Genomic DNA, 17,841 nt, shown 5'->3' with positions numbered 1-17,841 from the left:
TGGAGATATAAAATTTTATATACATTTTATATAATATATAAAATGTGGAGAACGCTTGCATGTTGGTAGGAGCCAGTGAAGAGAAGGAGAGGGAAAATGCCAGAGAGTACAGTGTAACAGGCTCTGAGGAAGAGCTGAATCGAGAGAAAGGGAGTGGTCCTGCTGCATGAGGGAGGAAGAAAGGTGTTCTGTCTGGGCCACGAAGAAGGAGAATTGAAGACAAGTCCTATGGCAGGAAGGAAGCGTCAGGTGGCACCCGCAGCATCTGCCGTGAATGTCTGTGAGCATGACGGGCTCTGAAGCTCTTCGGGGTTCTATTAGACACACAGCCCAATAGTAGTAACTGCACCAATGCTGCTTGGTATTCTTCTTTAAGATTAAGCAATTGAGAAAACTCGACTAGTTGATCTCCAAATTACAGTTTGAGAGAAAAGAAGTCATTTTTAATGAGCTGTGTTGATAAAAACAAAAACCGTATGTACCGAAACTTCAACTATTCAAAATCTTTGGGGCCCAGACTTTACAGTTGCACCCCTACTTTCACAGCAGGGAAACCTGGAGACCTACACTGTCTGATATAGAAGCCACGGGCCACATGTGGCTCTTCAGGCTTAAAACTAAAAACTTGAGTTTCTCAGGTGCCCTGGACAGTTCACAGATGGAACATATCCACTCTCACTGGAAGTCCTACTAGACAAGCTGCTCTGGGTATATAGATGGAGCCAGGCATTACCAGTTCCTGTTCTGTAGAGTGTGGTTTCTTCCCTAACTTCCTAAATCATTTGTAGAAACTAACATTTTTACAATGTGTCTTTCTCTAAAATAAAAAAAAAAAAAGCAAAACCAGGGTTGAGGGAGGTTTGTGTTTTCATGTTCTTGTTGTTTAGTCACTAAGTCGTCTCCAACTCTTTTGCAACCCCGTGGAATGTAGCCTGCCAGGCTCCTGTGTCCATGAGATTTTCCAGGCAAGAATACTGGACTGGGTTGCCATTTCCAAACCCAGGGATCAAACCCATGTCTCCTGCATTGGCAGGTGGATTCTTTACACTGAACCACCTGGGAAGCCCTTATGGTTTCATAGGGTCCTGTTGGTCAAGATTTCATTGAACCAAGACCAAAAAACAGTCTCACCAGACTAGGTCAGACTCTTAGTTTTTGTTATATCTCTAGAGCACCTTGCGTGCCTCCCAATTCTGTGTGTTCATTTTATAGAAGAAAGAACAGAGACCCAAAGATAGGGAGCTCTTTGCAATGCCAGGATAGGACTCCCTGGCCTGCAGTAAAGCCAGGAATTAGCTTGTGATGTCAGACCTCAGAGATCAGAGAATAGCCCCATGATCCCTTGACATCCCTACCACAAAGTGTTAGAGATCAGAAGACTGCTTTCTCTCTGCCGTGACTCTTTACTGTCCTTACCACCCTCCCCCTGGATGTACACGTCTTCTTAAAATGAGTGCAACTGAAAAACAAGACCCTAGAATTTGATACCTGTCTTTCTCGAGTATCTCATACTTAGCCTTTGGGATTCTAATGGAAATCTATAGAATGCACATTCATCTTGTTTACCTAAGATGAAAACCTGCAGTCAAACAGAATGTGTTTTGGGATTCGCCTACAACTGCGGTTGCCATGACAGCATCTAGCTTAGCATCACTCCAACAACAGGATGACTTAGTGTATTACTCTAGGTGCTCATGACAGCATCCTGTTCTACAATGATCTGATTTCATTATTTTCTATATGTTAAAGGCATTCCTGGGCTTAGTAGCATATCACTTAAATGCTAGAATTCAATTCAGTAGTGGAAAGGGGCTGAAAAAAAATGTTAAGCTGGCAACAGTGTTGGTAGTTAGTGGACTGATAGGGTGCATCTTCAAATGCAAAGGGGAAAGCGACTATAATAGATGCTGCTGTGCCTGGTCAGATCTCCTTTATGGGACTGGTGCCCGTCCTTCAATGGTGAGGGACACTGGCTGACTGCCAATCACAGCTGCACTTTTCTCCCTAGTGTTGCCCTCAGACCATGGGAGTTCTCTTGTCTGGAAATGCCTAGAAGGTTTTGTAAAACTTCTGACACCCTAACTGAGTGATCTGGGGTTACACAAGCTCTGTCTCCTTACCTCAAGGTAGAATAACACTGGAAGGCCATTTATGCTAACAACTTGCAGGATCATACCAAGGCTGGATTTCAGCCAGGAAGACCCCCAGGTTTCTTCCTCGACCCTATAGTGCTTCTCTCACCCGCTAGGAGTTTCTCCTGAGAGCCCTCCCGCGATAAATCATATGCACATAAACCCTCTTCTCAGTCTTTGCTTGTAGGGGACCTGATCTCAGACCAGAAAGGTTTCAGGTAAGTGTCTAGTTAATTGTCCTGTAATAGAAAACTAAGATGTTTATAGCCATAACATGTATAAAGCTGCTTCAATGTCTTTAGATGCGATTTCAAAACTGAATTTGATATGATCATTTATTCTAATTGATAGGATCATTTATTCTAATTACACAGTAACTTTGTGTTTAATATAAACAGTAACTTTGTTTCAGGTATTGAACTGATCCCTCAAGTGAGGATAGAAGATTTAAAGCAGATGAAGGTAAAATTGCCTGGTCATTTCGCCAGCACTCTTTTGTTCTGTTGGTGAAATGGATGTATTTTTGTTTCTCACTAGCTTTAATCATTGTGGTAGTACTACACAAAGCTTATTTGGGATCCCGTTTGTTTTTTCCACAGGCTTACTTGAAGCATTTAAAGAAACAACAGAAAGAGCTCAGTTCTTTAAAGAAGAAACATGCAAAGGTACCGTGCTTTGTGTGTGCGAGCAGCATGTGTGTGCAGCTCTGTAGGCTGGTTTGTGTGTTTTCTCCTTTAAGCTCTCTGATGAAAACCTCTCAGCCGAAACCACTGCTTGGAAACTGATGCCAGCCAACTGGGCAGCAGGACCTTCATTTTAACTGGTTAGACATGAAATTTTAAAAGATACTCCATTTGGTATTGTTTATCACTGATTTGTAATCTGCTTTTCTAATGGTTGTTTCAAAAGCATAACAAAGCTTCACCCTTTTCAAAATTGTTGAATAATATGACGAAATTGTTGAGTAATATCTATCACCTGACTATTGAAAACCAACTCATAGTGTTAGTTTCTGGGTACAAAAATTCTCTGAGTCTCTAGCAAACAGTTTGCCACACATAGTGCATCAGGAGAGATGCTGGTCAGCTCCAAACTTCTCAGCCAGGGGACCCGGAGAGAGCTCTTCTCATTTTCCCCCATTATGTAAACTCTGCTTGGTGGCCTACTTCTGAAATATTGTTGTTCCTACTTATAGGAAGAGGTCTTTGGACAGTAATCATGACCCCATGCACTGCAGCACACCAGGCTTCCCTGTCCTTCACCATCTCCTGGAGCTCACTCAAACTCATGTCCATCGAGTTGGTGATGCCATCCAACCATTTCATCCTCTGTCATCCCCTTCTCCTCCTGCCTTCAACCTTTCACAGCATCAGGTTTTTTTCTAATGATTCAGCTCTTCACATCAGGTGGCCAAAGTTATTGGAGCTTCAGCTTCAGCATCAGTCCTTCCAGTGAATATTCAGGACTGATTTCCTTTAGGATTGACTGGTTTGATATCTTTACAGTCCAAGGCACTCTCAAGAGTCTTCTCTAATACCACAGTTCAAAAGCATCACTTCTTCAGCACTCAGCCTTCTTTATGGTTCAACTCTCCTATCCATACATGACTACTAGCAAAACCATAGCTTTGACTATACAGACCTTTGTCAGCAGAGTAATGCTTTTTAGTATGCTGTCTAGGTTTGTCATAGCTTTTCTTCCAAGGAGCAAGTGTCTTTTAATTTCATGGCTGCAGTCACCATCTGCAGTGATTTTGGAACCTAAGAAAATAAAGTCTGTCACTGTTTCTATTGTTTCCCCATCTATTTGCCGTGAAATGATGGAACCAGATGCCCTGATCCTAGTTTTTTGAATGTTGAGTTTTAAGTCAGCTTTTTCACTCTCCTCTTTCACTTCCATCAAGAGGCTCTTTAGTTCCTCTTCACTTTCTGCCATAAGGGTGGTATCATTTGCATATCTGAGATTATTGATATTTCTCCCTGCGATCATGATTCTAGCTTGTACTTCATCCACCCTGGCATTTCATGTGATGTACTCTGCATATAAGTTAAATAAGCAGGGTGACAATATACAGCCTTGACATACTCCTTTCCTAATTTGGAACCAGCCCGTTGTTCCATGTCCAGTTCTAACTGTTGCTTCTTGACCTGCATACAGGTTTCTCAGGAGGCAGGTAAAGTGGTCTGGTATGCTCATCTCTTGAAGAATTTTCCACAGTTTGTTGTGATCCACATAGTCAAAGACTTTAGTGTAGTCAATGAAACAGAAGTAGATGTTTTTCTGTAATTCTCTTGCTTTCCCTATGATCCTATGGATGTTGTCAATTTGATCTCTGTTTCCTCTGCCTTTTCCAAATCCACCTTGAACATCTGGAGGTTCTCAGTTCACATACTGTTGAAGCCTAACTTGGAGAATTTTGGGCATTACTTTACTAGCGTGTGAGATGAGTACAATTGTGCGATAGTTTGAGCATTCTTTGGCATTGCCTTTCTTTGGAATCTGAATGAAAACTGACCTTTTCCAGTCCTGTGGCCACTGCTGAGTTTGCCATACTTGCTGGCATATTGAGTGCAGCACTTTAACAGCATCATCTTTTAGGACTTGAAATAGAAATTAGGACTTGACCGCTGTTTCTGCGACCATCCTCTGACCTTGTATAACCTGGAAACCAGAATAAATCTTTCTTCCCCATTAAAAAAAAAAAAAAAAAAAAAAAAAAGAAATAGAAATCCAAGATTTGAAGGAATCTAAGTTGCCTTCATTTGCAGAAACAACCTTGAGTTTCTTGGAGCCCCACATTATAATAGAACCAAAACTCAAAGAGATTTTAAATCTCCCTGAATCCTACCATCTAAATCTGTGTGGACTTTCTTAACAGCCTTAGTGTACATTTTTTGGAGGAAGCCTTCAAAATTCCTTAGGTCACATAATAGAGCCATATTGCACAGTGCTTGCCTGTTGCTTTTCAGAATGGTTTTTGGAAGCATTCTCAGCAGGTAAATGCATTTCATGGCTTGTTTTCCATATCTTCATGTACTTCAGAAGTTTAAGTCACAAATGTATGATTATAAACATATGAATGAATTCCTTCTCCCACATTAAATACACAGGGGACCCTTTTTTCTATTCAGCCTGCTTTGCCAGTATAATTACCAAACTCAGAATTCTATAATCTTTCATATAAAACTACTATTACTAATAAGACTGAGGTTTATTTAACGCCACTTTTTTGTTACATATTTTATATACATTCTTAAATCCTTACAATGTCCCTGAAACCCGAATCATTCCATTCACATTTCAAGCATTCAAGTAATTCAGAGAAGTGAGTTCCTTGCCAAGAGCAATACAACTGGTTTATGCTAGTTATAACTGAAGTGCTTTTCATCTATTTTAACTCTCCCAAAGCCTTTGCAAATAATTATTTTCAAATAGTTAAACCTTCCTCTCTACAAACTTTCTGTAATTTTTGAGTCTATAGTAGTTCCTTAATACTTCCCACTATCTCATCTGAGCCAACTTTTAAGATTAAGGCTATATAGGAATATTTACTTGCCTAATATGTACTGAGGTCTACTCAGCTAACACATTTGTCTTAAAAGTGAAAAAGGAAAAACTGGTGAAGGAGGTGGGTGGATGGGGTTGAATCTGTTACCACAGGACACACTTAGTGCCTGATATCCATTTGATCCTAACACTAATTTTTCTTTCTGTCAGTACTTATCAAATGGTAAAACTAGCTAATACATATCGAGGTTTATTTAAGCTTTTTTTCTTAGGTATTTTATAGCAATTATATAAAAGAGTACTTTAATTATATTAATATATTACCTTGTATCAATTAGCTTTTGCTGGGTAACAAACTATCCCCATATGTAGTGAATTTGAAAGCAACCATTTATTTGGCTCATAATTTTGTGGGTCAGCGGTTTGGCCTGGGTTCAGCTGGATCATTCTTCAGGTCTCACCTAAGTTCACTTCTGTCTGCTGTCACTCGGCAGATGTGGGGAGCTGGATGATTTAGCAAGACCTCTACTGAGTCCTTTCCACTCTGCTTTCTGTGGTCTCTCATCTTCAGAAGTGGTCCAGACTTGTTCATATGGCAGGGATCCCAGGATCCCAGCCTCAGCTCAGGACTGCATGGCATCACTTCTACATCCTTCTCTTGGCTACAGTGGGTCACGAGGTTGGACCAGGTTCAAGCAATGAGGACTCTACTAGGCAGGGGGAACCACAAAGTCAGATTGCAGAGGGGATTGGATACAGAGAGAGAGACCATTGTGACCCTTTTTGCAACAGTCTACCAGCCATTTGCCAGATGAGATAATTTACTTTAACAGAAACGCAGCTTGACTAAATCACCTAGCCTTTAGATGAGGGAGCCAGGATTTGGATCAAAATTCTCAGACTCCAGAGCTCAAGCTCTTCATCACTATATTGAGTTGCCTCTGAGTTTTCCAGCATTAGTCTTTATTTCCACACATCTTCTTTATGGTCCTAGTAAAAGGTTTTTGTTTGTTTGTTGAAGTACAGTTGATTTTCAATGCTATGTTAATTACTGCTGTACAGCAAAGTGATTTTGATATGTGTGTGTGTGTATTATTTTTTAAAAAATTTTCTTTTCCATTATGGTTTGTCATAGGATACTGAGAATAATTCTCTGTGTTATACAGTAAGACCTTGTTTGTAAAAGGTTTCTAAGAGCAATCATAAGTCTCCAGGGCACAAATATCTTGGCATCTTTTGGACTACTTTTTCCACAAATTATCCTTGGACCAAACCTGGAGGCTTCATAAAAAATGCATATTCTTGTGCCCCCTAGAGAATTTGTTATCATCTCCATGGAGACGTCTAGGAAATACATTTTTAATAAACTCTTCTCCTGCTGCTGCTAAGTTGCTTCAGTTGTGTCCAACTCTGAAACTATATGGACCATAGTCCACCAGGCCCCTCTGTCCTTTGGATTCTCTTTCAAGAATATTGGAGTGAACTGTGTGCCTTCCTCCAGGGGATCTTCTCGACCCAGGGATCAAACCTGCATTTCTTATGTCTCCGGCACTGGCAGGCAGCTTCTTTACCACTAGTGCCACCTGGGAAGCCTGAAGCTCCTCTCCTATGCACACTAAATTTTAAAAACTGTTTCTTTAGGAGTATTATTTAGCACTTTTTACTGTCCCTCAGTGGAAACCCCAGTAATGGCCTGCAAGATACACAGCTGGCCTCTGTGAAAAATGGATTTTGCCCTGTTGTTAAGCAATCGTGAGAATTAACTCGCCCAGCCTTGCTATGAAACAATATTTATATAACCCTTTCCAATAGTTGTGATGCTATCTAAGATGGAATAAAGTTTGCCACCACACTGGCTTGGCTTATAAACTGCCCAACTGAGGAGGGAAGGTGGCCTGGGCTGCGCCTTCCAACCCCAGCACCTGCCACATGCACACGCCGAGAGCAGTGCTGGGTGCAGATGCAGTGACCACAGAGCGCGCTCAGCCTTTACATATCAGCCGGAGGAGATCGCTTCTCTTCTCATAAAGGGAAGCAGAGAATGTGGTTACTTAACCAAGTCATTTAAGAAATGTACGGTCCATAAGGGAGCCTATTTCCAAACTTGAAGGTTAGCTGCAGGATGCAGAAGAAATAGTGGTGTGTCAAGGAGGATTTGCCATTTCTAAAAGAAAGCCAAAGAAATAAGTGTGAATCCCAAGCTATACACTATTGATCAGTTCAGTCAATTCAATTCAGTCATTCAGTCATGTCTGACTCTTTGTGACCCCCTGGACTGCAGAACGCCAGGCTTCCCTGTCCATCACCAACTCCCAGAGCTTACTCAAACTCATGTCCATCAAGTTGGTGATGCCATCCAACCATCTCATCCGCTGTCGTCCCCTTCTCCTCCTACCTTCAATCTTTCCCAGCATCAGGGGCTTTTCCATTGAGTCAGTTCTTTGCATCTGGTGGCCAAAGTGTTGGAGTTCAGCTTCAGCATCAGTTCTTCCAATGAATATTCAGGACTGATTTTCTTTAGGATGGACTGGTTGGATCTCCTTGCAGTCCAAAGGACTCTCAAGAGTTTTGTTCAACACCAAGTTCAAAAGCATCAATTCTTCAGTGCTCAGCTTTTTTCACAGTCCAACTCTCACATTCATACATAACTACTGGAAAAACCATAGCCTTGACTAGACGGACCTTTGTTGGTAAAGTAATGTCTCTGCTTTTTAATATGCTGTCTAGGTTGGTCATAGCTTTTCTTCCAAGGAGCAAGCCTCTTTTAATTTCATGGCTGCAATCACCATGTGCAGTGATTTTGGAGCCCAAAAAAAGGCTCTTCAGTTCGTCTTGATACACTATCAATACTAAGTATAAAATAGATAGCTAATGAGAACCTGCTGTGTGGCTCAGGGAGCTCTGCTCAGTGCTCTGTGATGAAGGAGACCCAAACACGAAGGGATATATGTAAGTATGTGGCTGAGTCACTCTGCTGTAAGCAGAGACCACACAGCATTGTAAAGAAGCTGTATTCCAGTTAAAAAAGAGAGAGAGAGACGGTATCTGCTGTTAGGATCATGGGACGAACAGACAGGAGTAATGCCCATTCTAGCCCTGAATGGAGTGGAGATGCCAGCAGGCCCAGTTTGGGGGAAATGGCAGTGGCCGATTGTTGTGACCCTCAACGCAGTTGGCAGTGAATCTGCTACTTGTCTCTCACTTTCTGTAACAACCTCTTCCATTTGAAATGGAAACTAAGGAAATGGTTTTTCACGTGTCCATTAGATGAGATACAGAAAGAGCTAGGGTTGCTTTTGCTAAGACACGGGGATGATTTTCAATTATCACATATGGTCTAGCCCTGAGAGCAAAACATTGAAACCCAAAGTTAAATAAATATCCCCAATGATACACTGGAAGAGGAATTCCAAATCAGTGGAAGTAAAAGAAGTAAATGAAGGAAGTCGGTCCCGAATGGAAAACAAGGAGCCCTCATTCCTGTCAAGAGGGCAAGTCAGACTCAGTTCCCACCTCCGGTGCCTTGAGAGTCTGTAAGCCACCTTCGTTTTCTAAAGGAGAAGCGTAGAATCAGGTCATATGTGAACCTCCTCTTCTTTAAATATTGACACTAAGACAGACTTTTTCTGAAATACCATGTAGGCTGAAAAATAAAACAGGATGCATCTTCTGGACCATCAGTTTGCAGTATCACCACAAATGAGTCAAATAAAATGCCTGAGAAAACAACTAAAATTTGACATTTCGAGAAAGCTGCTAATGGAAAATGTAGTCTGTGTTAGGCAAGCAGTTTTTCTGATAATGAACACCAAGGCTGCTGTTAAACTCATCACAGGTAACTCATGATAAAAAGTCAGTAACAAACCTACAGCTCTGTCATGAAGTAGAAATGAGCAGAAACACAGCAACCACCCACAGAGACAGCCTGCTGGTCATCTCAGAGGTGCGTGCTGAGCAAACAGTTTACTCAGATGCCTCGGCATCATTTGTGGGGTGAGAATTTAAGCCTAGAGTCACAGCAGGCAAAAGAATGAATTGCAGCAGATGTTTTTCACAAAAGAAGCTGAATTTAACCTAGATGTCCATCGGCCAATGAATGGATAAGGAAGTTGTGGTACATATACACAGTGAATATTACTCAGCTATAAAAAAAGAATGCATTTGAGTCAGTTCTAATGAGGTGGATGAAACTGGAGCCTATTATACAGAGTGAAGTAAGCCAGAAAGAGAAACACCAATATAGTATATTAATGCATTTATATATATATGGAATTTAGGAAGACAGTAATGATGACTATACGCAAGATGGCAAAAGAGACACAGATGTAAAGAACACGCTTTTGGACTCTGTGGGAGAAGGCGAGGGTGGGATAATTTGAGAGAATAGCATTGGAACATGTACATTACCATATGTGAAATAGATCATCAGTGTAAGTTCGATGCATGAAGAGGGCACTCAAAGCCGGTACACTGGGACAACCCAGAGGGATGGGGTGGGGAGGGAGGTGGGAGGGGGGTTCACTATGGGGGAGACACATGTGCACCCATGGCTGATTCATGTCAATGTATGGCAAAAACCACTGCAATATTGTAAAATAATTAGCTTCCAATTAAAATAACTTTAAAAAAAGAGAAGCTGAAACTACTCTTAACTTTGATAGAAACATATACAAGTTCTACTGAAAAGCTGCACATTTATTTCTCCAAAATGTCCTGATTAAGACTGACTTTTAAGTCAGCATATTTTAATTTTGGTACTCTTGACCTGAATGAATGACAAACTCTCTGTTCCATAGGGTCTCATAACTTAGTTAGGGACCAAAAACATAAAATCTATGATAGTTGGTGTTTATTGTTACTGTTGTTTGTTGTTTTTAGCTAAATAAGCCTAGAAATAATTTCCTGGCTCCTCTATTTTGTACAACAGGAAGCTGAGGCTTGCCCCCCATCCTTTGGTGATCAGTAATTAGGACCTTGTTCCTTTGTGAAAGGAGAAGTGATGTCTGGGAACCAGATTATCCCAAAACTTCAATCGTTGCTGGCTGCTACACAGGGCACACAGGGATAGTTTTGAGCACAGAGAGAGAACTTTCCAAGGCCATTTTTTTGTCATGTGTAGTCATTGTAATCATTTTAATTCAATATGCTTCTAATTTTTTAAATTATTTCTATATACATTAGTAACTTGCAGCTCATAACCCTGAATTATGTTGGGCAAACAGATATTGTTCAGTTTTCTAATAAAGAAATTGAGACCTGGAAAGGTTTATATATGTTGCCTCCGGGGTAATTATGAACTGAGCTGGGAGTGGAATCCAAGTCCTCTTGCTGCTCTCCCATGCTATTAATTTCTTTATTCATGCAGCAAATATTTATTGTATCTATTCTGTACCCAGCATTGGGCTTTGTGCTGGCAAGAAAAGGAGACTTGTAGAGTATGTCTTATATCCGTGAATCTATCATGAATGCCTTTATGTGCATACACCCTCATTCCTGTATCTAATGGGGTTAATTAGGGCTCACCATACTACTTCCTTAAGCAGTGGTCTATGCCAGCTAATTTCCAACCCTCAAAGCCTCTTTTTTTTTCTTGTACTACACTAGAATATATAAAGAAGCAATCTTTTCCACCTGCCTTTCAGTGATATTTGCAAGAGACACAGGAATGTAGCACTTCTCAGTTCAGTTCAGTCGTTCAGTCGTGTCCGACTCTTTGCAACTCCGTGAACTGCAGCACGCCAGGCCTGCCTGTCCATTACCAACTCTTAGAGCCTACTCAAACTCGTGTCCATTGAGTTGGTGATGCCATCCAACCTTCTCATCCTCTGTCAGCCCCTTCTCCTCCTGCCTTCAATCTTTCCCAGCATCAGGGTCTTTTCCAATGCATCAGTTCTTCACATCAGGTAGCCAAAGTATTGGAGTTTCAGCTTCAGCATCAGTCCTCCCAGTGAATATTCAGGACTGACTTCCTTTAGGATTGACTGGTTGGATCTCCTTGCAGTCCGAGGGCCTCTCAAGAGTCTTCTCCAACACCACAGCTCAAAAGCATCAATTCTTCAATGCTCGCCTTTTTTTATGGTCCAGCTCTCATGTCCATACATGACCACTGGAAAAACCATAGCTGTGACTAGACAGACCTTTGTTGGAAAAGTAATGTCTCTGCTTTTTAATACACTGTCTAGGTTGGTCATAGCTTTTCTTCCAAGGAGCAAGAGTCTTTTACCTTCATGGCTGCAGTCACCATCTGCAGTGATTTCGCAGCTCAAGAAAGTTAAATCTGTCACTGTTTCTATTGTTTCTCCATCTATTTGCCATGAAGTGATGGGACCGGATGCTATGATCTTCGTTTTCTGAATGTTGAGCTTTAAGTCAATTTTTTCACTCTCCTCTTTCACTTTCATCAAGAGGCTCTTTAGTTCCTCTTCACTTCCTGCCATAAGGATGGTGTCATCTGCATATCTGAGATTACTGATATTTTTCCCAGCAATCTTGATTCCAGCTTCTGCTTCATCCAGCCCAGCATTTCTTATGATGTGCTCTCTGTATAAGTTAAATAAGAAGGATGATAATGTACAGCCTTGATGTACTCCTTTCCTGATTTGGAACCAGTCTGTTCCATGTCTGGTAGCACCTCTAGAATGTTTTATTCTAGACTTACCTGCATGTGTGCTCAGTCACTTCAGTCATGTCCAAGTCTTTGTGATCCCATGAACTGTAGCTCGCCAGGCTCCTCTGTCCATGGGATTTTCCAGGCAAGAATATAGGAGTGGATTGCCTTTCCTCCTTCAGGGGATCTTCCTGACCCAGGGATCAAACTCGTGTCTGCCTGCATCTCTTGCATTGCAGGCAGATTCTTTACCCACTGAGCCACCTAGGAAGCCCCTAGACTTTCACAGATCCCCTTGTTTAGTTGTCCAGGGAAATTAATACATGTGCAGACAGGCATGATGATTATTAAATCTTTTAAGGAAGGCTAGTATTTTCAGACACGACTAAGTGACTTCACTTTCACTTTTCAGTTTCATGCATTTGAGAAGGAAATGGCAACCCACTCCAGTGTTATTGCCTGGAGAATCCCAGGGACAGGGGAGCCTGGTGGGCTGCCATCTATGGGGTTGCACAGAGTCAGACACGACTGAAGCGACTTAACAGCAGGAGCAGTATTTTTTAGTGTTTTTCCTGCATAACAGTGCTGCTGCTACAGAAGTAGCTAAATCCATTTAAATAAGGATACATCAACATGTCAATCTATTCTTGGGGTGGTGTGTTAAACTTGAAGGAAAGGTTTATTGATTTAATTTCACTGGCTGTTCTCTCAAATCACTCTGCATGTTTTCATGAGGATCAAAAAATATAAGTAGATTTGTATGTCACCATATTTTGAATTAGACAGGAAGGCCTAACGCGCTGCAGTCCATGAGGTCACAAAAAATCAGACACAACTTGGCAACTGAAGAACAACATATTTTGAATAAGGCTTAATAAGCATTTGAAATATGATTTATATTATATTTACTTTTAATCCTAACAACCCACTAAAGTAGATATCACTATCCCAATTATAAAGATGGACAGATTGGGATTAAGTGGCTTGTCCCAAGACCTGAGACTGTTCACATCCTTAATCCAATGCAGAAGCCCTGACTGAAATGTGTTTATTTCAAGAGCATGTATTGGGTTGGCCAAAAATTCACTTGGGTTTTTCCATAAGCTCTTATGGAGAACCCAGATGAACTTTTTGGCCAGCCCAGTACTAGGAGTAGATTGGTACTAGGACTAGATTTATCAGCTGTTCCAACCACAAATTAAGCAAGACATTGTTGCATATAATTCTCTGACCCCAGATCCAGAGCAGAGTAACATCATCTAGGACCACCCCATTGTCCCTGTTTCTAGAGCCTATTCCAAGGACCCATCGCCACCCTTCTCTACGCCTTCTCCCAAAGGCATTTATTGACCTGACAGGAAGACTGCACCAATGCATTTCTGAAGAATTGATGTATATAATAACTGTAGATCAACTCCTGTGTTAACTCACTAGCAACACTGGAAATTAATGAAATCTTGGTAAGGTTCAAAATCACTTCCCCATTTATATTTTATGAAATCTTTAAAGATATTCATGAATTAGGTTCAAGGTGATTTTCTTAGGAAGAAAATCAACTTTTTAAAAATTAAGTCACTCACTTTTGTTGCATACCTTATTTTTTTAACTAATTTATTTATTTTAATTGGAGGCTAATTACTTTACAATATTGTAGTGGTTTTTGCCATGCATCGACATGGATCAGCCATGGGTGTACATGTGTCCCCCATCCTGAAGCCCCCTCCCTCCCCACCCCATCCGTCTGGGTTGTCCCAGAGCACCTGCTTTGAGTGCCCTGCTTCATGCATTGAACTTGCACTGGTCATGTGTTTTACATATGATAATATACATGTTTCAATGCTATTTTCTCAAATCTCACCCTCACCTCTCCCACAAAGTCCAAAAGTCTGTCCCTTACGTCTGTGTTTCTTTTGCTGTCTTGCATATAGGGTCATCATTACCATCTTTCTAAATTTCATATATATGCATTAGTATACGGAGGACCCTGGTAGGCCGCAGTCCATGGGGTCGCGAAGAGTTGGACACAACTGAGCAACTTCCCTTTCACTTTTCACTTTCATGCATTGGAGAAGGAAATGGCAACCCATTCCAGTGTTCTTGCCTGGAGAATCCCAGGGACAAGGGAGCCTGGCGGGCTGCCGTCTATGGGGTCGCACAGAGTCGGACACGAGTGAAGTGACTTAGCAGTAGCAGTTAGCATACTGCATTGGTGTTTCTCTTTCTGACTTCACTCTGGATAATCGTTTCATCCACCTCATTAGGACTGACTCAAATTGTGTTATTTTTTATAGCTGAGTAATGTCCCATGGTGTATCTGTGCCACAACTTCCTTATGCATTCGCCTACTGATGGGCATCTAGGTTGCTTCCACGTCCTGGCTATTGTAAACAGTGCTGCGATGAACACTGGGGTACACGTGTCGCTTTCAGTTCTGGTTTCCTCAGTGTGGATGCCCAGCAGTGGGATTGCTGGGTTGTGTGGCAGTTCTATTTCCAGTTTTTTTAAGGAATCTCCACACTGTTCTCCATAGTGGCTGTACTAGTTTGTGTTCCCACCAACAGTGTAAGAGGGTCCCTTTTCTCCACACCCTCTCCAGCATTTATTGTTTGTAGACTTTGAGATGGTGGCCATTCTGACTAGAGTAAGATGGTACCTCATTGTGGTTTTGATTTGAATTTCTCTAATAATGAGTGATGTTGAGCATCTTTTCATGTGTTGGTTAGCCATTTGTATGTCTTCTTTGGACCACACTTTGAAAAGTAAGCAAAAGCAAACATGACCATGAGGGTAGCTGTATAAGCTGAATATAGTCTACCAATTCCAGACTTTAATATCATCTCATTTCTCTAAGTTTCTCAAGAGTAATACTAGGATATCACATTAAGCATCATCTTGGAGTAAATATTACTGATAGTAATATTTTCCTCTGTGTTTAGGGGCTGAGTAGCTAAAGAATCTGATTTCATTAAGTCCCTGAATGTGGCCAAATTATCAGGAAAAAGTAATGTTCATAGAGAAGCACTTATTTTCAAAGCCTTTCAGTCCATTTCAGTGATTAGAGGAAGCAGATGGAGAAATATTTTAAATATCTGTAAAGCTGAAGGCCAGGGCTCCTGAACCTTCTGTCTTCCTTGTGAGTACATCTTGATAAGGAAGCTGGCAAAAATATTGTTAGGGATGCAAAATGAGCTGACAGTGAAACCACAGTGGCAGTTCTCATTGCGCAATGACAGTGTTCAAGACCTTCCCAAATGTCCCTGGTGTGTAGACGCCATGCCACATGATGAATAGCTGTACTCAGCATGTAAAAGAGAAGAAATGTGGTGGCTGACCTTGCATTCTGGGCACTAGGTTGAGGAAGGGGCTGTGGACCAGTTAGATGACTCAGACAGCAGAGCAAAGGTGGATGGTGAGGGAATTCCCTGGTGGTCCAGAGGTTAAGACTGAGCACTCTCACCAAAGCAGAGCATGGGTTCCATCCCTGGTCAGGGTACTAAGATCCCACATGGTACGGACAAAGAAGAAAAAGAAAAACAAGATGGATGGGTGGAGTTCTATGTGCAGAGGAAAGAACTTTGGGATGATTGGTGCTGCCCAGCAGTGGGCAGGGCTGCCTTTTGAGGTAGGCATGTTCATTGGACTGAGGCTGGAGACCCCCTTGTCAGCGAGGCCTTATGGGGACACAAGAAACTCTCAGGTTGCCTGGGAGGTTGGAAGTCTTTCCAGCTCCCAGACTCAGTTACTTCCTGATTTTCAAACCGAGACTCCACAGGTACTGGTGAAAATTATGCCAGCCCAATGTGGACTAAAGTTTATCAGCCTCACTGCAAGTCTGACTTGTAACTACAAATTCTTCTGCAGGAGCACAGTACCATGCAGAAACTCCATTGCACTCAAGTTGACAAGATTGTGGCACAGTACGACAAGGAGAAATTGACTCACGAGAAAATCCTAGAGAAGGCAATGAAGAAGAAAGGGTAAAGGCTGTTGATTTCCTTCTGGAGCATTTTTGCCTTTTTATGTTTTGTCTTTTCCCACAGTTTAGCTGCCTGTTTAGGCCAAGGAAGAACTTAGTCTTAACTGTGTTTTCATCATTAAAAATGATTTCAGAAAATAAGAGACTTACTAAGCTAAAGGGAGTGACTGAAGTGGAAAGAGGAGCTTTGTTCAAGTTCTACAGGTGTTGGTTAATAAAATAATAACTGTGTCTTTCATGAGTTTTCCATGTAAGTACCTTTAAGGTTAATGGGGAGAGAAGGAAAGACAAAGTTGGGAAATTCCAGAAAGCATTTTGCATCACCAGGTAATAAATAATGAGGTTGATGTACTCAAGGAGGAAAAATCCAGTTTTGTTGTTTAATATTTCAAGAATCTTTAGCTTATGCCAACAGCTAAAACTGTTGAATAAAACCTGCCATTGCATTTACTTTGAAAGAGTTTATCTAGAATTCAGCTAGGGAGATGTTTCTGTATAGCTGAATTCTAGATAAACTCTTTCAAAGAGTTTCTGTGATGTTGCAAGCTAACTGAATAACAGAGTAGGGAAAAACACACGCAGTGCCAGCCATGGAGAAGTGATCAGTTGGATGTTTAGAGTGTGTCTCTCAGAGGCACTCTCCATTAATAACACGATGAAGCATTCTGACTTAGGCTGTAATAAATCAGAGCACACATGCTGAAGACAGATGCTCAGGGCCTACTCTGGTTTCAGCAATGATGCGGATATTCCAAAAGGAAAAAATAATCACTGAAATAGGCAGTAATGCTTTCTGGGCAATTGCCTAGTATATATTTCCTACTCACAATGGAGTAAGAAGCAAAAATTACCCCGTAGTGCCAAGAAATGCTATTTTTCTCCCTTGCTGGCATGTGTCAAAGACAAAAATCTGGCTTTACAACCAAAGTAGAAGAATTGAAAATTCACTTCAAGGCTGAAGTCCTGTTTTTCAGTTCTCATCATAAATAGTATATTATTGAATAAATGAAAAATAGCTTGAAGAACAGCAGGAACCAAAATGGAAACTGACAACAAATCCTTTACAATGAAATAATTGTTAGGTCTGAAATGGCTGTTTGTGTAGTGGTTGAATTCAGTAATCATGATACAGAGATTTTGTAAGGTGTGCATCTATTACTAGAAGAACTGAGGTTGCCCAGTGAGCCGTGACGTCCCAAGTGTGATGAACTAATTGTCTTCATCAGAAGGCTTTGGAGCAAAGGCCTCTGGGAGCAGGAAGATATCTCATGCTTGGCATGCATTTGCGGTTTTCCATTTTCAGGGGAAGTAATTGTCTTGAAATGAAGAAAGAAACAGAAATTAAAATTCAGACGCTGACATCAGATCACAAATCTAAGGTAAGAAAATGCCTATTTTTACACAACAACTTGGTAATTTGTTTTGAAGCTGCACCCAGTTTTAATCAGAAATAACAGTACCCCGGGGTTGGTCTGGGCCCACTGCATTAGAGAAGAGGCATTTCATGGAACACCTGTCCTTCATTGTAGACATATATTCCCAACGTCTATGTCGTCTGCCTCAGAGGCATCAGGAAAACAATAAATGGATTAAAAGGAAATGTTGTGTAGAATATAGAA

The 17,841-nt window shown here is 41.2% G+C and overlaps 1 protein-coding gene across 7 annotated transcripts in view; it reads left to right on the top strand.

Moving 5' to 3' along the window:
• Positions 1-17,841, top strand: part of PLCB4 (phospholipase C, beta 4) — a 488,269-nt gene that overhangs the window by 447,833 nt on the left and 22,595 nt on the right. For all 7 annotated transcript variants that reach the window (XM_010834225.1, XM_010834226.1, XM_010834231.1 and 4 more), the window contains 4 exons: positions 2,545-2,594; positions 2,732-2,797; positions 16,108-16,223; positions 17,526-17,601. In XM_010834225.1, the coding sequence (XP_010832527.1) occupies positions 2,545-2,594; positions 2,732-2,797; positions 16,108-16,223; positions 17,526-17,601 (308 nt within the window). The remainder of the gene's footprint in view (positions 1-2,544; positions 2,595-2,731; positions 2,798-16,107; positions 16,224-17,525; positions 17,602-17,841) is intronic.

This window comes from Bison bison, unplaced genomic scaffold, assembly GCF_000754665.1.
Source record: "Bison bison bison isolate TAMUID 2011002044 unplaced genomic scaffold, Bison_UMD1.0 scf7180017864030, whole genome shotgun sequence".
In the NCBI taxonomy this organism is placed as follows: Eukaryota; Metazoa; Chordata; class Mammalia; order Artiodactyla; family Bovidae; genus Bison; species Bison bison.
Note: the sequence above shows the minus strand (reverse complement) of the source record. Positions and strands in the feature narration are given on the sequence as shown.